The sequence below is a fragment of the Tupaia chinensis genome, unplaced genomic scaffold, assembly GCF_000334495.1.
Source record: "Tupaia chinensis unplaced genomic scaffold, TupChi_1.0 Scaffold144378_1, whole genome shotgun sequence".
Lineage (NCBI taxonomy): Eukaryota > Metazoa > Chordata > Mammalia > Scandentia > Tupaiidae > Tupaia > Tupaia belangeri.
This window is the reverse complement of record NW_006204238.1, coordinates 1885737-1907054: the sequence shown is the minus strand read 5'-3', so window position 1 is coordinate 1907054 and position 21318 is coordinate 1885737. Positions and strand designations below refer to the sequence as shown.

General features: G+C 37.6%; 1 protein-coding gene and 1 pseudogene across 1 annotated transcript in view; one reads left to right on the top strand and one right to left on the bottom strand.

Moving 5' to 3' along the window:
• Window positions 1-21318, bottom strand: part of PAIP1 (poly(A) binding protein interacting protein 1) — a gene marked incomplete at its 5' end in the record, with an annotated part of 35129 nt that extends 13811 nt beyond the window's left edge. Inside the window, 9 exon segments of the mRNA XM_006166942.2 lie at window positions 1790-1844; window positions 2564-2681; window positions 3244-3350; window positions 5395-5520; window positions 7483-7594; window positions 12136-12248; window positions 13230-13415; window positions 20547-20713; window positions 21234-21318. Coding sequence (XP_006167004.2) covers window positions 1790-1844; window positions 2564-2681; window positions 3244-3350; window positions 5395-5520; window positions 7483-7594; window positions 12136-12248; window positions 13230-13415; window positions 20547-20713; window positions 21234-21318 — 1069 coding nt within the window.
• Window positions 14647-15129, top strand: LOC106733688 (60S ribosomal protein L21 pseudogene; annotated as a pseudogene).

Here is a 21318-nt window from a genome sequence, read left to right as displayed (position 1 = left end):
AATGAGGTACCACCTAACCTTAGAATGTCTAAGATTAAAAAACAAAAAATGATAAAATGTTGGAGGGGGTGTGGTGAAACGGGAACTCTTTTACACTGCTGGTGGGAATGTAAATTGGCCCAGCCACTGTGGAGAACAATTTGGAGATTTTTCAAAAATCTACAAATAGAACTACCATATGATCCAGCAATCCCACTCCTCAGTATTCTACCCAAAGGACAGAAGAATTCTTCATTGGAAAAGTGCTTGGCACATCGATGTTTATTGTGGCACTATTCACAATTGCTAAGACATGGAACCAACCCAAATGCCCCTGTACGGATGAATGGATTGGAAAACTGTGGTACATATACTCTGTGGAATACTATTCTGCCATAAAAACCAACAAAACCCTAGCTTTTGACAGAAAGTGGAAGAATGTGGAAGAGTTACTGCTGAGTGAAGCAAATCAGGCTATGAAGGAGAGACATTGTATATCCCCACTTAATATATACAGAGTGCCTGCACTCTACAATCAAAACTGATTGACTAAAAGATATACAAACACAAGAGATGGGTGTGAATGCCAGATGTGGTATGTGTGGAGGAGTGGGGCCTAGGGAAGGACATTTGGAGGAGGGATACAGAGGCAGAGCATTGATGGGATGGGAGGTGTGGTGTTATCTGCTGAAGATATTTTGATCAACTGGACTGGGGAGAAATGTTCACATATTGAAATGTTCACTTTGTAAGCTAAACAATGTGATTGAATGTATATATGTGTGTGTGTGTGTGTGTGTGTGTATAAAGATGGGAAGACGACGGATGGTCTAGGGATCTCAGGACTTGAACAACATTAAAAAAAAAGACAAGACAGCCATGCAGCTGGAGAAGGTAACTGAAACCTTCCACTAAGAATCACTTTTTTCTAGAGTATGTAAAGAATTACAAATGATTAAGAAAGAAAAATGATGCGAGAGAAATACAGGCAGAGAGTACAGAAAGGTACTTCTCAAAAGAAGAAATCAAAAGATCAATATAAACACGAGAGGAAATCCATTATCACTAGTTAGGTAAATAAAATGACAGAATTTCAGATAATCAGACTGCCTTAAATTAAATCTGATAACAAGAGTTGCCAAGGATTAGAAGCAGGAATCCTTATATATTGCTGGTAAGCTACATAATCACATTGGAAAGCAATTTAGCAACACTTACTGAAACTGAAGATGCTCATTGCCTAGAACTCAATTCTATTTCATCCCCTGAAGAAACTCCTTTTTGCCAGCAGCACAGAATAGTTAACATCTACTAACCCAAGGAAAGAAACACATGAAAAAATTCTGACCATAAGCTAGTTGTACTCTCCACTAAATGGGAAAAATCTCTCTTGTGTACTCTGTGGCTTCATCTATCAAATTAAAATAATCGCTCCATAAATGAGTCATCTCTGCAAGGGTAAATGTGCAGGAATTTTTATTTTAGTCAACTCAGACCCACCAAACATTAATGAAATTTGTAATTCTTAGTACCTACAAGTATTGACAGATAGTAATGTAAGTTGCCGACTACTTGGTGAACTAGAACTGTCTTTTTCCTCCATTCTAGCCACCTGAAAGTTTAAGAGTATAAAAACAAAATATCAGAAAAATATAAAAATATTCTATATGAGACAAAGCTTTATGCTAGTATTTTAGAATAACATAAACTCATCAAAGGCTACAGTTTTGTGCTAGTGACAATGTGGTTTTCTGTAATTCACTATTTTACAAAAAAGACGAGGGAGAAAAATGACTGCGAGACCACATACCTGGATCAGCTGCAGTGAAAGGAACACCATCAGATGTATAAAATGTTGGTTCATTCTAGGATGAATCAGTGATAAAAATACGTAATCATTTCAGAATTGCTTTTTTGAAGTGCATTAATTAATGAAGCATGGTAGATGTCACTCAACTGCACCTGATAATGCATAAATAAGCCAAAAAACTGACTTCCTAATGGCCATTTTCATGTTACTGGGTATGTCTGTGGTTTTTAGATTTCCATTGTATTATTTCCATTTGTATTAAGTTTTTGCAGCTCTAAATCTGCTATTATTTGTCACATTCATGGTGAACTCTTTTGGTGGGTATTGTAATTTTGTGTAAGCTCATTATTAGGTGTGATTTTCCCTACTCCACCTTTTCTTTCTTTAAAAATTTCCAAGATCAAGGAGGTAAGATTAGTCTTCCACAGGTGCTTTGTTCAGTCTTATCAGGAAATTCAAGGCATACATGGCCTGGTAACCATCTTTATTTCCTTACTTTACTTTATTATGGCATACAAAGTAAAAATATGATGCGGACTTTATTCGAAGTCCAACCTTACCGGTTTCCTTTGCCATGAGATGGATCTATCTCTAGTCTGGCCTTTCAATGAAGGATTCTGGATTTCTATTTACCTGGTCTGCTGGATGCCATGTGACCCTAACCTAGTAAAGTTATCAGGCATTGACTCCTGAGAATATTTTTAGATAACTTATCTAATTTCTAAAACCTAATCCAAGCAATAAGCAAAACTTCAAATATAAACAATAGCGTACCATAAAGTAGTTAGGATCATTTTCAGGAGTTGCTTCTCTGTATGTTGAAGTTGCATGGACTCTACCCCAGTTACTCGACCGGAGTTCTACAAGCTTTAAGAGCATCTGTTTTACATCTCTGCAGATGAAAGTCGAAATGAATTAAACTATATCTACCATAAAAGATATCAGTCTATAAAATACTAAAGCTTTAGTTCCTAAATTTGGATGTTTTCATTTCCTAGACATTTCCTATAATTACATAAATTCACTTAAAACAAAATAAAACAAAAAAAAGCCTTGAAATTTGTTCCAGGTAACTGTGACTATATATATATATATATATATGATCCTTAAAGGCAGTGGATGTTTTTCAAACAGTTTCATGTCTCCTACTCTATGTATGGCAGTCCTTTATCCACATATTTGCTGAATAAGTTATAGTTTGAAACAATTTTATTTTTCAGTGGACTCAAATATTACCAAAGAAAAATCTTATTTTCCAATTTCTAAACATAATTGAATGAAAATGTTTATAATAAACAGAAGTCATACATAAAATGTTATACCTTTAACAAAGTATTTCTGTATATCAATTTGTAAGATTTCAATTACTTTGATTAAATATGAAAGGTTAAGAAAGAAACCTGAAAGAAAAACAAATTGAAATATATTGGCTTTCTATATTACTTCTTTCCTACCTGCTGCAATTTGCATCTAAGACAACATTTTCAATTCTCTGAATAATTTCTTCCATATCAGTCTTTCCTTTTTCCTTCCAAGCATCTTCCAAAACTGACCCTGTCAACTGAAAAAGCAAGCATCAGTAAAATAAATTCAATGGCATGTAGAAATTCCAAATACAGGTTGGCTGGCAGCATGGTGGTTAAGGTGGCTGGATCCCTCATGGCTGACTGTGTGGTTCGAGTCCTGGACCTGGAGGTTTGGAAAACACATAGGGCACATGTGCATGTGTGCCCAAAATCCTGAGAGGAGGATTGCAACCTGGCCATCTCCTCTAAGGGGTGCTTTCTCACTTTCTCTTGTTTCTCTCTGGTGATCACATGCACCCTATAGCAAAAATTTTAGAAAATAAAATAAATTCTAAACAGATACTAGTAGTTCAGGAATTCTAGGAACAAGAATTCAGCAAGTTAAATATGCCAAATTATTTTGGGTATCATATAATATTCAGAGATCTCTATACCCTCCATTTTCTTATTGATTGAGAGAAACTAAAGGAATAAACTATACCAGAACTTTAATTATAGTTTTTATGTCAATGTCAGTATGACTAAGATAGGCTATTATATTTTAATGCTGATATTACTTTTTGAAATATGCCACGTGCAACAGATGTAGAGGCCTGAATTAAAAATTTTCTTTTCCTTGGGGTGAGCAGGTGGTAGGGAAATTAAGGTGGCTGGATTGCACATGGCCAGCATAGCCATCCCAGACCTGGCAACCTGAAGACACACACTGGGCACGTGTGTATGTGTACCCCAAACCCCAAAATGAAAATGGAGAAGAAGAGATTGTGGTGTGACCGTCCTGGGAGGTGATTTCTCACTTTCTCACATCCCCTACACCCCCAGCAAACTCATGGGCCATATAGCAACTAGAAGGGAAAAAAAGAGAAAGAGTTAAGGATATAAAGCAGCAATTAACAGAAACTAATAAACAAATGGTTAATAAAACATGAGGAAAAGCTTAAATTGATTAGCAATCAGGAAAATGTAAAGTAAAATAAGCTTTTTATTATAACTCATCACCAATGACAAAACAAAAAAGGACTGATTATATCCATCACTCTAAGGATGTGGGGGGTACTCCCAGTGGGAGTACACTCAGGTTCATTTTCTGCATGAAAAATTTGGTGTTAAATGTCAATATAAAGTACACATGCTCACCTGACCCACTAAAAATCAATGTCTAGAAAGTTAACCTAAAAAAATACCTGCACATATAAAGCGATGAGTGATTATCGGTGGTGCTGCAGTGACTAAGCTGAAAATAATTCAAATGTTCATAGAATGAATAAGTAATGTATATGCAATACAGTGGAAACCCAGGAAGTTACTCAATATCATAAGGTGAATTGAAAGATCTGCCATAGAAAGCCAGCAGGTGGTGCAATGGTTAAGGCGCTGGATTCCCACATGGCCAATCACAGTTGAAGTCCTGGACCCTGCAGCTTGAAAATCTCCAGGTGTTTGTGTGTGCATGCCCAAAATCCCACGAGAGTGAAGAAGAGATCACAGCATGGCCTCCCCACTGCAGAGTGATTTCTCAACTTTCCCTTATCTCTAATTTCTCTGGTGAATCCAAGTGCCATGCAGCAAAACAAAAGAAACAAACAAAAACAACAAACCTAAAAAAATCTGTCATGGAGAGATCTAAGGCATAAAAAAAGCAAGCTACATTGAATAAAATCTTATTTATAAAAGCACCCACTCTAATAGGACATCGAAAAGTACAGAAAAGGAATTTAAGATAATGATGAAGTAAAGGACTTCTATTTTTCACTTCTAAATTTTGCTTCTTCTATGAGGGAGAGGTCCTACAAAAAGTTCATGGAAAACACATGTTATGTAAAAACTATGTCTGGGTTATAAAAAATTTCTTGCTCCAAAATAAACTTCTATTTTAATACCGTTTCCTCACACATTTTTGAAGTATCTTTGTATTAAGCCATATATATATAGATATAATTGCTTTTCCAATAGTTTAAGAGCAGGTAAAATGTCCTAATTAACTTAAAAATTGAAATCTTGAATTTGTGTATTACACATACTTTCCTTCCTCTAAATTATAAATTAAGTGGGTAAAACAGTTAAAAAAGCATAGCCTACCTTCAATAATTTTACTGCACAAATTAAGTTGTCATCCACTGGATTAGAAAAGAGGGCATTCAGCAACTCTCGAAGACCAACTTGAAGAATATCGGCTCTTGTAACCTGTCCATTTGTTCCCTTGATCTTTTGGGGACAAAATTAAAAGTGATGATGTCAAAATAAAATTATACATACATATGGATGGTTTAGCAAGATAAGTGCTTTAAGCAATACAAATCAGAGGGACATATTCGGGTATTGCACAGTATTAATTAGAATTACTTTTATTTGTAACTGAGACCTATAATAAAACTAGTGAGCTATAGGTATATCTTAATTTTCATTTATCACATAAAATACAGGAAACTTACACCCATTCTGATGTTACTGTTTCTTAAAGCATTCTCTAGTTAAGCTACTATCTTTTATTAAACACGTAGCATCTTATTCTATTTTAGATATTCTAAAGAGAGGCCAGAGTTCATATGGCAACTGCAATCTAAATCCTTGCCCCTTCAGCCTAAACAAACCAGGCAGATTCATGGGCACCCAAAATCTGATGGGCTGGAGAAAGGAGCTGATGGGATGAAGCGTGTTCACCTCCCTCTCTCCTCCATGAATGCTCACAAACTACCATGAACAAAAATTTAAAAAGTGACTCCTCATTTAAGGCACATCCATTACATGATAAAATTCAGCCTGCTAGTAAGTATAATCTCAAGTGTATGAACTAAACTTATTCAGCAGTAGACTGTACAAATGCATTTTATGTGGAAGATTAATATAGATAATAGGACAAACAAGAACTAATTTGGGGAGGTAGGGGTATTGGGATGATGTGGTTGAAAGATGCAAAATTTCAGTTAGGAAGAACAAGTTCAAGAGATCTACTGTGGGGAACCAGCAGTTAGCATAATGGCTATGTCGCTGGACTCCCACGTAGTCAACCACGGTTTGCGTCCCAGACCCGGTGGCTTAAAACTCACGCCGGGCGCGTGTGCATGCGTGCCCAAGATCCCGAGAGGAGAAGGGAGGAGAAGGGATTGCGGTGTGACTATCCCCCCTGGGGGGTGATTTCTCGCTTTCTGTCTCTATGTCTCTGTCTATCTGGCGAGCGCACATGCCCTATAGCGAAAAACCTCTTAAAAAAAAAAAAAAGAGAGAGATCTACTGTGCATCAAGATGATAGTTAACATATTATATACTTAGAAATTGCTACTAAACAGTAAATCTTAATGTTCTTTCCATAACAAAGTATGTGAGATAATGCATATGTTAATTGCCTTGATTTAGTCATTCCACAATGTTTAAAGTATATCAAAACATCTCCTACAACAGAAATATAGGTTAGTCAAATGTTTTTCAAGAGAAAGATTTTTGCTATAGGGCACATGTTCCTGCTGGAGAGACAAAGTGAAAAATCACTCCCTAGGGGGATGGCCATGCCACAGTCCCTTCTCCTCCATTCCCCTCTCAGGATTTTGGGCATGTGCACACAGATGTCTGGTGTGAGTTTTAAGTGCCGGGTCTGGGGCTCAAATCATAGTTAACTATGTGGGAGTCCAGCAATGTAACCATCATGCCATCTGCTGGTCCCTGAAATAAACAGTTTTTACTTGTCAAAAAATTAGAAAAGTACAAAACATTTTTAAAAACTTCTGGGTGAAACAGAGTGAAAAGCCAGAAACTCTAATCTCTCTCCTCTTCACTGAAAGTTAAGTTAGCTGCTTTGAGTCACCATCTGAAAGTCAAAATATTAAATACTAGTATTTATGATTTAAGGACTCAAAAAGATATCATTGTCTATATCTCAAAAGCTTAAACTCACATGTAAACCAGAACTTTCAGAAAGTACATAAGATTTTAAAAAGCTCAGTAATTACTTCCTAACATCCAGTTCAGGAGCAAGAGAAACAACTCTTAAAGATGTTCTGTTCGATAATGACTTGAGTACCGAATGGGTACTGGAACGTTTTCTCTCCCATTCCCCTTCCATTTCATTCATTATGTTGTATAAGTATAAAGTGAACACAAATCCTTTATTAAGATCAATTTATACTATCAGTTAGTTAACATAGTACTTAACAAAAGAAAAGTTTTCCTCACCTCCAGGTTAAGATAAAGTTCTCCCAGAAAGAGTACAAATGCATGAAATCGTTTCCGAGTCACTTCATCCCCTTTTGCAGCTTGATCCTTAACTTCATATTCAGTCCGACATCTAATAAAGATATATCTTTTATAATTTCACATTGTTTGGCTTTGTAAACAGTCCAACAAGATGACCACTTGTTGGTTTGCTTGTCCTCAGCAATACAGCCAAGCACAACGTCCCAATGCCCTGACTTTCTATAATAAAGAAAAAAGCGTTTCTACCTATTGTAGAAGTTAGAATATACAGATATATACCATCTTTTCATACTAAAACTCCCACTTTTAAGAAACTGATAGTTTGAGGCAAGTGGCATGGTGGTTAGGGCACTGGGCTCCCACATGGTTGTCTACAGTTCAAGTCCCACACCTGGCTGCTTGCTTTCTCACCTTCCCTCTCTCTCTGGTCAAATTTTAAAATAATAATAATAATAATAATACTTTAAAAATTGGTAAGAATAGTTGAAAATAAAGCTATCTGATCAAGTTTGTTGTATGTTTAAGAAACACAGCTTCCATGAGGTTCATAGCATACTGGCACAAAAAAAAAAAAAAAGAAAGAAAAGAAAAAGTCTCATCTTATTTGTCTTACAGACTTTTTGTTAATACTGCTGTTACTCTAATTGTCTCTAAACATTTTTACCCTTTTTGAATACAAGAACTTTAAAAAAGATTGTTTAGCCCCCAACAAGGCTGAAAATAAAATGAATTCAAGGGCAAGCCACTATTCTTACAATGTCCATTACAGATAGAGATCTACATAGATCTATCAGAGAAGTATTATAGTAAGAAAAAAATTCCCCAATGAAACTGCATTGCGGAAAACAATTTAGGGGCCAGCAGATAGTGTGGAGGTTAAGGCACTGGACTTCCACATGTCTGACCGTGGTTTGAGTCCTGGACCTGGTGGCTTGTTTCCTCACTTTCTCTCTCTCTCTGGTTAAATTAAGAAATAATAATGATAATAAGATAATCATGAAATAATAAGATTAAATAAACACTGGAAAAAAGGGAAAACAATTAATTTAATCTCCATTTCCAATGGAGACCAGAAGTTTGAAATAACTGGTTTCCCCTTTCTTTATTTCCCTGACTTGGCCCACTGCCTGACACAGATAACAAGATGAAATCCTCTTGTTGAAGTGTAGTCACAGCTCCCATAAGCTATCTACACTAATCACAATAGACCTGTTACTGCCTCCTTTGTAAATGAATTATGGTGTGAGCTACTGTTACTAAAATAAAATTTTTTATATGCACTTTAAATGTTTATAGTTTGGGGTTTTTTTGTTGTTATTGTTTGTTTGTTTTTTGTTCTCCCTTAACTTTATTGATAAGGTAGGTAAAATAAAACTCTGGGAGTCATTTGTTTTATAAAACCAATTTTGACAGTTTTTATTTTAAAGACAAGGGAAAGAACTCATGGAGACTTAATGGCTTTCATACAGAGTCAGTTAAGGTTAGCTTCGTTGGAAATTTTTTTTTAAAGAAGAAAAGAAATGATCCCTTACCTAAGAATGCACCCTGGGTCAGCTGTGAACCACCCACGAGCACACCATAGCATACTGTGCCTGTGTGGCCAAATTCCAATGCTCCCAAGCTGGATTAATGAGTACCATCTTCATCTTGTTTTGAGTCAGATGTGTAAGATATTTGTTAGCTTCTCATACATACTGAATTAATTCCTCATCAGAAAAAGAGCTGTGATATTTACAGATACAACACTCTAGTTAATTAATTCCAACTCAATTTTCCAAGCACTGTGATGGCTGCTTTCTGCATTCTGATATGACTTTGAAAATAGAATTTCAATGAAACAATCTCCATTTTATAAAATGGTATTAGATTATATATAACCTGATTATAATGTGTATTATATGTACAAAAGTAAATTCCTAACCCTGTGTACATGGTTGATTATATAGGTAAAAGGCCCTAAAACCTTTTTAAGCTAAATATTTTCAATTATAAAAGCAATATACATTTATTTCAGAAAGGTTAAAACAGAAATACAAAGAACAAAGTTACCTGAAATACCACTGTAACCAAGAGATAACTGCTGTAAAAATAACTTCCATTTATTTCAAAGTAGGTATATGAGGAAGGTCTCCAAAAAGTCCATGGAATGTGTACATTATGAAAAATCTATGCATGGATTCTTTTGTACCAAAATAAACTCTTACTTCAATTTGTCTTTCCATGAAATTTAAAAAATGTTTTTGTATATTTTAAATGAGGTAACAGAATTATGCTCTCATTGTTAAATCATTACCATTTCTCCACATTAATTTTTTGGCAGTGCTATAGTATTACAGAAACACACACGACGGTAGAGAATCAAAGGGAATCTGAAGAATGGTTCTCAATCATGGCTACACAGAATCACATGGAGAGCTTTTTAAAAGATAAAAAATTTAAAAAACCGTGTCCAGGCTCTACCTCAATCCAGTTCCACCAGAATTTCTGAAGGTAGGAGCAGTCTTAGCCTTATTTTAAATCTCTAGATAACTCTGAGGCACAGCCATGGGTGAGATGCACTAGTGAATATGGTGGGCCTTTCTAGAAGCACCCAGTTTATCGTTGCAGCAGCTATGGTTTGCATTAAAGGTAAGTTTAGACATTTTTATAAATGACATTTATATTTTCCCAAACTGGACCTAATTCAAACCTATTACAAATATTTCAATTAAGATGCTAGTGTTTTTCTTACTCATCCCTAAAAGGCCCTGATTTTACTTTTACTTTTTTTTTTTTTGGAGAGGTTGTTTTGCAATAGGGTGCATGTGCTAGCCAGACAGACAGAGAGAGAGAGAAAGCAAGTAATCACCCCCCAGGGGGGAGGCCCACGCCGCAATCCCTTGTCCTCTTGGGATTTTGGGCACGCACACACATATGAACCGGCATGAGTTTAAGCCACCTGGTCTGGGACTCGAACTGCGGTCGGCTACATGGGAGTTCAGCAACATAGCCATTATGCTAACTGCTGGTCCCAAAGGCCCTGATTTTCATGTCAAGTAAAGGAGCTTACTGCCATATGTTTTAAGTTTTCCTTTTTTTTTACATTACTTGATATAAATGTATGCCCTCTCTCTAAGTGTTAATAAGTAAGTAAATTTGTTAATCTTTTGTTTTAGGACTTACCAGTATCATGTCTTAGTTAAAGGGTTTTACCAACCCATGATTTTTGTTGACTGTCAGTTTCCTCCCTTAGTATTTACTGTTTCACTTTTAACTCTTTGCTATACTTGGAATTTATGCTGGTGTAAGATGTGAGTCCAGAAGTCATCTTAGTTTTTCTCAAGAATGGCTATCCAGTCGTGCTGCCAGCACAATTTATCTTTTACACTACCTAACAAAAGCACTACCCTAACAAAGTTTCATTTTCAAGTGACTATGGAGTCTACTTTAGAATCTTTATTCTATTCCACTGCAGTTTAACCACACAATGGAATACTTTGCAACCATCTATCTTTAAAGAACTAATAGACAAACTATAATAAACTTAAAGACAATCTTGCTACTAAAGACAAGTGGTTACAAGAGTTTTCCCTAAACTTCCCTGTGAATTCAATATTATCTCTCAAATATCTAATGCCAACAAGATCTGTGTCATTTCAAACACTATTCTAAAGTTCATTGTAGAAAACAAACACAACAAAGAAGATTCCATAGAACAGAGAACTAAACTAGATGATTTTAAAAATTAAGTTTTATAGTTATTAAGTTGTTGGGAAAGTCAAGATGTGTTTATCTAGCAAAAAATGCATTATGACTTTCCCAACAATCCAATGCTACATGGCAATAAAAAGGAACAGAACAAGCAATAAGTCGATCATAAGGAAAGATCACAATCGAACCCAAATTTCCGGGGCCAGCCACAGGGTGCAGTGATACCGTGTTCTGCAGTATTGCACCCACACTGAGAGGGGTGGTATCTGGGGACATCCCAGTGTAGGCCAGGTATGCGTGCCCGTAACTTGGGCTGGCTGAGGCTGGGGGCAGATCATGGCATGAGGAAGAACCCTGTTAATGGTGCTCCTAGATATGTGCATGCTCTCTCAAAAAACAAACTTAATAAAAAAAGAGAATGTGATGTGATAAAGCTGGCAGTTCAAATCAAGGGAAGAATTACTATTCACTTAACATTCTAACAAAATTAGACCCCTACTCAAACCAAAATTACAAAAATACTAAGAAATACAGAGTGATAATTTTTAAGATATTAGAAAAGGAAAGGCCTTTCTAAACACAAAGGCGAAGACCATTACCGAAAAAAACACTAATAAATATTTGACTATAAACTTAATACTATGCAAACAACGTTCTACCCTATTCTCCCCCACAACTTTCTATAACGTAGGGTCTTTAAAAAAGAGGAATGGTCAAATTCTAGTGTGTTTAGACACTGAGGCTAGCAGGTGCCGTGGTAGTTAAGGTGCAGGACTCCCACATGGCCAATCGAGCTTTGAGTCCTGGACCTGAGAGCTTGCTTTCTCATTCACCCTTTCTGTCTCTCTCTGGTCAAACTGAAGAATAACAATAAATAAATAAATAAAATTAAAGAAAAGAAAAAAAGAAATAATTTTCCTTTTATTTCGTATTCATACTGACCTTTGAAGTAACAATTGGCGAAAGTTGCCGCTCTGTGGGCTAATTGTCAGATGATGGGACAGGTAATTACACAGGCGAGCTCCCATGTAAGAGAAATTTGGGATAGACGTGGCCTTTTAAAAAGAAAATATTTCATATGACACAGATACATCATTTATTAATGCAAACACTTCACAGTAACTCAAGATCCATTTATGAGGAAAGAAAATTTCCTCATGATTATTTTTGTCCCCTATTCCAATAATGCTATATAATTCAACATAGGAGAAAAGAACTACAGTCCTTTTCACGTATTGATAATTTCAGATTCTGTGAAACACAGGTGGGGAGAAAATAAAAGTGTGACGCTTATGTACTTTTCCTTGCTAAGTACCCAAATCTTCTTCTACAGTATATTATAAAACTTCTATAGAGTCTTCAATATACAGGTGCATTTACAGTCCAGCCTGGCTCTAACCTTGGAATAATTATAGAAATTTTATATACCAGACACTTAAAAGTTCTCACGAGGGCCAGCTGGTGTCAATAGTGGTTAAGGTGGCTGGATCCCACATAGCCAACCATGCGGTTTGAGTCTCAGACCCAATGACTTGAAACAGGTGTGTGTGCATGTGTGCCCCAAATCCCGGCTGGGCAGTAAAGTAAATGCAGCATGGCCACCCCCCTGTGGTTGATTTCTTACTTTCATTCTCTCTCTGAGGAGTGCATGTGCCCTACAGCAAAATTAAAAAACATGGGGCCAGCAAGTGGTGTGGTGGTTAAGGTGCTGGAATTCCCTACGTGGTCGACTGTGGTTCGAGCCCTAGACCAGGAGGCTGGCTTGCTTTCTCTCTCTCTTACTCACTCACTGTCTTTCTCTGTCAAAACTCATTTAAAAATAATAATAATTAAAAACAAAAAAAAAAAAAAAAAAAAAAAAAAAACCCCCCCCCAAAAGGTTAAAAGTTAACAAAGAAGAAAAAAAAAAAAAAGAGTTAACAAGCACGAAGACAGGTGAACACAAAGTTGGCCACCCTCAAGGAGTAGTCAACATTCTTGGGCTTCAAGGACGCTATCTGAAAATCACCCAGGCCCCATGCTCTCAGCCGACTTACCTGTTGATAGATGAGTTCCACAAGCTCTTGCAAAGCATCATCTGTTGTAACCCAGCCATTTAGGGTCTCTGCAAACTGTTCGATTTCAGTTTCAAAACTGCCAGGCTGCTCTGTAAGATGATTCAAAAAATCCTGAACATATTCTGATAAGGTGGGATAATCTTCACAACCATCCTCATAGGATTCCTAGAGATCAAAAATGTAAAAAGTTGTTTTTAATCCATATGTTTGGCTAAAACATGAGGTAGCCTGAAGCTGGGATATCTCTAATACAAATAATTCTTTTAAAAGATTCTTCATGATAAAATTTATATTCTTTAATAAAATTAAGACCACTGAGTAATTTTTCTTTCTAACAGCTAAAGTGTTTTAACAATAGAAGGGTTTCATTTAGTGGGATAGGGAATTATGTTTTATTCTTAGCATATTTATAAGATGGCTGATAAAATGTAAGCCAATATTTTAGTATAATATCAGTATCAAAAATAAGAATCTAAGGGAGGGAAGGGCAAACCAGGAATACAGAAATGTAGTTTACTGTTGAGGCGACGAGAATTCATTATACCATCCTTTATATTCCTGATGTTTAACAACTTCTAAATTAAAAAGGGAAAAAACCTAGTAACGTTTGTTGTCTGTTAATCCCCAAAGCAGGGAAAGACATGTAACTGATCAAGTAACTACAAAATTTCTTGTTGTAAACAGCGATAGTTCACACCTGAAATACCACCTGAAGCTTTTTTTTTTTTTTAAAGAGAGATTTTTGCTACAGGGCATGTGTGCTCACCAGAGACACAGGGAGGCCACACTGCAATCCCTTCTCTTTCATTCTCCTCTGAGGATCTTGGGCACCATGCACATGTACCTCTTGTGAGTTTTAAGTAACTCGATCTGTGACTTGAACCATGGTTGACTATATGGGGAGTCCAGCAATGTAACTATTATGCCATCTGCTGGTCCCTCACTTGAAGCATTTTAAAGTGTATCTAACAGTTATGATCTAATGACAATATTGTTTGATGAAATTTACTTTTGTCCAAATGAAGTCAAATGAGAAACCAATGAAAAAATTACAACTACAGTACAGAAGCATTTTATGAAGGGTTTAAGTTCTAAAGTCAGTGAGTACATAAAGGGGAAAACCCACACACTCAAAAATACCCTAGAAACTTCTGTACTGGAGATGGACATATAGTCTTAATAGAAAGACTAACACAGGGGCTATACAGTGGCATGTCACTGAAATGCAACACACTGCACCTGACCCATGGAGGAGGATTCTGGATTCACATTCCTGATTACACTGGGCACATGAGCCCATCATCAGGGACTTGCTAGGACTGAGCGTAAACTACAGCATTAAGACCCTATTAAGGGCCTTTTGGCCGGAACCGCCATCTTCCAGTAATTAACCAAAATGACGAACGCAAAGGCAGAGAGGAGAGGCACCTGATGTATGTTCCCTAGGCCTTTTAGAAAAGATGGAGTTGTTCCTTTGGCAACATATATGCGAATCTACAAAAAAGGTGATATTGTAGACATTCAGGGAATGGGAACTGTTCAAATAGGAACGCCCCACAAATATTATCATGGTAAAACTGGAAGAGTCTACAATGTTACCCAGCATGCTGTTGGCATTGTTGTTAACAAACAAGTTAAGGGCAAGATTTTTGTCAAGAGAATCAATGTGTGTATTGAGCATATTAAACATTCTAAGAGCAGAGATAGTTTCCTAAAACGTGTGAAGGAAAATGACCAGAAAAAAAAAAAAGCCAAAGAGAAAGGGACCTGGGTTCAACTAAAGTGCCAGCCTGCTCCACCCAGAGAAGCACTCTTTGTGAGAACCAATGGAAAGGAGCCTGAGCTACTGAAACCTATTACCTATGAATTCATGGCATGATGGGTGTTAAAAATAAACTAATCTGTGGTCTATAAAAAAAAAAAAAAGAAGACCCTATTAAGGGACCAGCAGGTGGCATGGTGGTTAAAGGTGCTGGATTCCCACATGACTGACTGCAGTTTGAGCCCTGGACCTGGCATCTTGCTTTCTCACTTTCTCCTTCTCTCTGTCCAAGTTAAAAAATAGTAACAGCAAGTGGAATTAAATAAATAAATATATGTATTTTAAAAGACCCTATTAAAGGGTCTTTTGAAAAGGAAAAAAAAAACTTATTAACGTTTGTCTATTAAAGAGGTCCTCTCTCTCAAACCTGTCTCTGTCTCTCACCTGATTCTCTCACCTATCCCCATCTCTTTCTCATCTGTGTCCATCTCTATGTCACCTGTCCCCAACTGGTCCCTCTCTCATCTGTCTCCAGCTCCACCTCTATCTCACCTGTCTCTCATTTGTCTCTGTATCTCTCTCTTCCTCTGTCTCTGTCTCTCTCCCGCTTCTGTTCCTTTCTACCTTGCCATTGCTCTCATGGAAGAAAAATTATAAAAGACTAACATAGCTGTCCACCATTGTGAGGTCCTGCTGCGTAACATTTATTTATCTTGGACAATTTCTCTAGCACAGTACTATGGGGGCACTTAAGAAACAAGACCAATTAGCTGCAGGAAAAGCAGATTCATGTGCCCATATCGTGCTCATAAAATGTGGACAAGTGGGTGATACTTAGCACAAGTTACATGCATTATGAGAGGCGCTGAAAAATACAAGACGAGCTAATTGTAAGGAGAGAGATACGTGTGTCCATATCATGCTCACAAAACAATAAATAGAAGACAGATAAAACTTACACATTAAATTTTTGTCTGACCACACAGTTGAATACAAGTTAAATACTCTGCTGTAAACTAATGTTGATGAAATTACTTACCATAAAAATTACAGATGTGACTAAGAATTAAGCGAGTTAATGGTCCACCAGACCAGCAGTGTAATCATTACACCATCTGCTGGTCTCCCACCTGAAGCGTTTTAAAGTGTATCTAACAGTTATGATCTAATGACTATATTGTTTAGAAACTAGAAAGCTAGACTAGAACTCTGAGGTAAGCATTACTTACTATCCCCCCTGAGAAAACAATGATACAGACACAAATCAGTTATTCATTCAATTCCGTGTGACTGCTGAGTATCTACTAAGTGCCAAAGATATATTGTGGGGCTGAGGGTCTGGTCATGGTATGAACTTCTGCCAAGAATAAAGCAGTCCTCTCATGAAGGTTATATTCCACGATGGAAGACACATTCAGATGTTCGAACATACCATTAAAGGAAAAAAACAAAACAATTTCTTTCAGAGAAAGAAAAATTCTAAAAAGTTAATACTTAACTGAGACAGTTGGGGGGAAAAAAACACAAAAAGATGCAGCCCATACAAATACCTGAGGAAAGGCATAGTGGTTAAGGCAGATGGCTCTCACATGGCTGCAGTTTGAGTCCTGTACTGGCTGCTTCAGAAACACTCCATGCATCAGTGGATGTGTGTTCCGAATCCCAACGATATATAGAAATAAAGAACGGATTATGGCTTCCAAGCTGAAGAGTATTTTCAAGCTTTATTTCTTAGAAATAATTTTATGGCAGAGGTTAGGAGGGATACCAATTAAAAAATGTACTTTTCATGGTAGGTAGTTTGTTAACACTGTCAAGAGATGAGACCCTAATCCAAAGCAGTGGAGATAAAAGGACACTGATCATCTAATCTCTATGTCATACTCAAAATATCTGACAAAAGCTTAAAACCTTAGCTGATGGAGTGGTCAAACTGACTTTAGTTACCTGGATTGAAATGGGACAAAGGTGTAAAGGAAAGAGGCAATTTAATATACCACATTCTAGCATTGTAATCAGTAGAGACTGCAAAAGAGCAAACACACCAGAGGATTATTTTGAGAAAGACTTTGAAGGAAGAAAGAAACTGATCTTTGCTAGCAGATGGTAGATCACAGAATACTTGGTAGGCAGGGCTGAATTGAGAAGGTTTATGTGTGACTAGTGTGCTGGGCATTTACTTTTCAACAATTTGAGTAATTGTCATATGAATATTTTCTCCAAGATAGTTAAAATCATACCGTTTCTGTTGTTACAGAGTCACAAACAAAATTATACAAAATTATAAGAAATATTTTGAATGTTATCTTTAAGATTCAGTATTTTGAAAGTTGTTTATTAACTGTCAAGAACTATGGAGTATGAGCAAAAATTTTGTGATATGTAAAGTAAATGTTTATGGAAAAATGTAAAAATAAATGTAAAAACAAATATACCACCAAGTTTTTAACCTAACTAATGAGACAGTAAAGAGATTTGCAGAAGATAAACTGTTTTATACTTGAATTTGAACATGATATCCTCATGAAGAGGTCAAACAAGTAGAAACATTATCCTGCAGTTTAGAGGAAGAATTGGATGTCACTGTTATGAGCACATAGAAAAGTAATGGTCAGAGGGACCAGCAGGTGGTGTGATGGTTAAGGCGTGGACACTCCCACACAGGCAACCATGGTTCAAGTCTCAGACCTGTTGGCTGCTTTTTCACCTTCTCTCTCTCTCTGGTCAAATAAAAATAAATAAATAAATGAATGGGTAAAGTTAAATAATACTTAAAAAAAAAGAAAAGTAATAGTCAGATTCTAGGAGATAAGATCAAGAGAGGTAATAAAATGGACAAAAAGAATTTAAGAGACTGGGATGTGAGGGGGAAAAGGAATGATTTTGAAGTTGGAAGGATGAAGCAAGTACTGCCAATGAAGGCAAAGGAAAAGGTAAATGAGAGAAATGCTAGACTACCAAAATAACTCCTTTTCCTGATATGCCTATGCTTTTCCCTTGTTGATCTCAAAGTTTTTTTATTATTATTATTTATTTATTTAACTCCATTTGTTATTGTTATCTTTTGATCTGACAACCAGAGAGACAGAGAAAGGGAAAGCGAGAAAGCAAGCCACCAGGTCCGGGACTTGAACCATGGTCAGCCAGTGCCCTTATCCACTATATCACCTGTTGACCCCAACAAAGCTTCTTCTACAGTATATGTGGAGTTTCCAAAACACGAAATAGCTTTTGCATATTTTTCCTATCAAATATTTAAAAAAAGAACTAAATAGGGGTAACGAAAACGGTGTCATCATTAGTTATAAGGGAAATACAAACTAAAACCACAGCTATAAGGTCGTCAGGAAAGTCATGACGTATCTTTCTATGCAAAAATGCATCATGACTTTCCTCACAACCCAATAGATAACCACCAGAATGGCTAAAAAGAAAATACTACGTGCTGACCAGAAAGTAGAGCAACTGGAAATCATATGCTACTGGGTAGAGAATGGAACAATCTCTTTAGAAAACTATCTGGCAGTCTCCACTAAAGCCGACTACCCTAAATCCCAGCAATCTTACTCCTCGGTGTATACCGAACAGGAATAAAAGGAGAACTCCACCAACACATGTACAGAAATAGCAGCCCTATCCATAGTAGGTCCAAGCGGAAGCTATCAGTGCTCATCAACAGACAAATAGGACTAATGCATACTTATGCAATGATCTACTCACTCAATGGAGAATAAATCACTTCCAATCAGTCATGTTCCACGCAATGATGTTTCAATCATTAAAAAACAACAAATATAAACAAAGTCATGTAAGATTATAATAGGTTCACCGTAGAGTCTAGGTGTGTGCTAGGCTATTAGCTGGATACCTTCCTCGGAATTTACTGCTGTCATTAAGTGCTGTGTGACCATATACACTAAATCACAGAACAATTTTGATGTTCAGTTAAACTTAAAAAAGGGAAATATATTCTGTATGACTTTATATAAACTTTGAAAACGGAAAACTACTCTGTTATATCAAAAGAATGGTTACCCGAAGAAATTGGTATTATAAGGGGATGCAGGAGGGCCCAGCATGGTAGTACTCCAGAGGGAGGCCACATGAAACATCAGAGCTCAGGTCCCAGGCAGACCTGTACAGGATCCCTGGCAGCTGAACAGCTGGAGTAAGAGAACTGGGGTCCTGTCTTGGCCACGGGACGGCCCAGCCTGTAGCCCGGCTCGGGCGGAGAAGGCTTGGCCGAGTGCAGGGTGCTTCCTCCCCTCATCTATGGTGGCACACGAACGCTTATCATGAATGAATAACAACAAAAATAAATAAATAAATAAATAAATAAAATTAAAGGAAGAAAAAAAACCAGAGAGGGCTTTTGAGATGATGAGGATAATGTTCCATCAGCTGACTGTAATGCCAGTTTCCTGAGTGTTCACTATGTGAAACTTTGAGCTAATCCTTAGGTACACTATTCTATATCATATTTCATTAAAATGATAAGATAGGGAAGTTGAACTTATGCTTAAGTATTTATCAATCATGTCTTCAAACTAGTAGAATGATTCCCTCCCCACTTCTGTACAATTAATCTCCAAGCATTTATTCTCACAACAAAATCCTATATATCTTTACTGTACTTAGTGCTTTCTGCTATTTAAGAAACATGTGGCCAGACTTTGTAATTATTCTGTGAAAGGTGATTCTATAAATTCTTTTTACCTAGGAAAAAAAAATCCCTTTTACATTTTTGCATATTTAATATATACAACAATCCCTAGAAACAACATCCCAGATGCTTACTTCCCAATACTCAAGAAGCTACTTCATAATTAGTTTACAGCAAAACTACTGCTTAATTTAGCTTGAAGCCACAAATGAATATTCCTTTTTTTGGTTTTTTTTTTTGAGAGGTTTTTGCTATAGGGTGCGTGAGTTCCCCAGATAGACAGACAGAAACGAGACAGAAAATGAGAAATCACCTCCCAGGGGGAGGGCTATGCAGCAATCCCATCTCTTCCATTCTCCTCTCTGGATCTTGGGCACGCACACACACGTGTCCAGCGTGAGTTTAAGCCACCAGGTCCAGGACTCGAACTGCGGTCGAATACATGGGAGTCCAGCGACATAGCCATTACGCTAACTGCTGGTCCCTGAATATTCTTATCTTACTAAAACCAAATTAAAAATCAACTTTGTCCATCCACTATTTTATAGGCTGCTTGTAAAGTCTGGAAACAGATTTTAGTTTTATAAAGTGAAGGTATCCTTGATTACATCAGGTTTATTAGTCTATAGATATGTTATAGATGCTGGGAATACAGCAGTCAACAGTACAGGCAAGAATTGCGATCGTCAGGTTTACATTCTGATACTCTGACTAAATACATTCCTGCATCATTTTTCCTTATGAGTTCAATGAATTCAAGATTCAGTGTTTTCAAGTGTAGTAAAATGCACTGGCAGTCTGGTTCAGGAGGTAATAAGCCACACTACTCCAGCAATACTAAGCCAGAGTAGCAGGGACTCTGTGTACTTACTGTATAATTAGAAGAATAACCTGATGGGTAAAATTCGGGGGCGTTCGCGGACAGCTTAGACATTAATACAGGAGCTACAACCACCTGGGGTTTAGCCATTGCAGGCTCAGAGTTCTGTGGGATTTTATCCTGTGAACTAGATGGAGCTCTCAGGGGCCTCGTTTGGTCTGAGAAGGAAAGAAAATAGGTGTTAGATGCATTCATTCCTTTGTACAGTATCTTACTAGATACTGAAAATCCATCATAAAATTTAAGGTTATCGCCCAAGGTATGTAGAGAGAGCCTGCAGAACGAACAATAGCCTTGCTTTCGCTTATTTATGAACATACTCGCCTACCAGACCAACGCGAGAGGGCTTTTTCTCCCTTCCTCTGTTTTGAAGGAGTCGGTTAAAACGAGGTGGTTGCTCGCCACCAGAGCTCGCTTTAGAGGGGGGCGATTTTCACTTCCTCCCGGGACAGCAGAACTCAGCGCCCGCGCACGGCCCCTCCCCCAGCCGGGGCGCACAAAGGATTCCAGCAGCCACCTTCCAAACTCGGATCCGGGCCTGTCCCTACCCGGTAACAGGGGGGCCCTCCGGGAATGCTCTCGCGGAGCGCCCGGCAGCGCGCCGGGCTTCGGAACGCGCAGAGGGCCGTGGGGAAGCACCGGCCCGGGAGGATGGGGTCCCCTAGAGCTGCTCCGTACCTGGGAGCGCCCCGGGCCGCGGAGGCCGCTGGGGGCCGGCGGGGACCTCGCACTGGGCCCCTGGCGGCGGGGCGGTCCTGGGCTG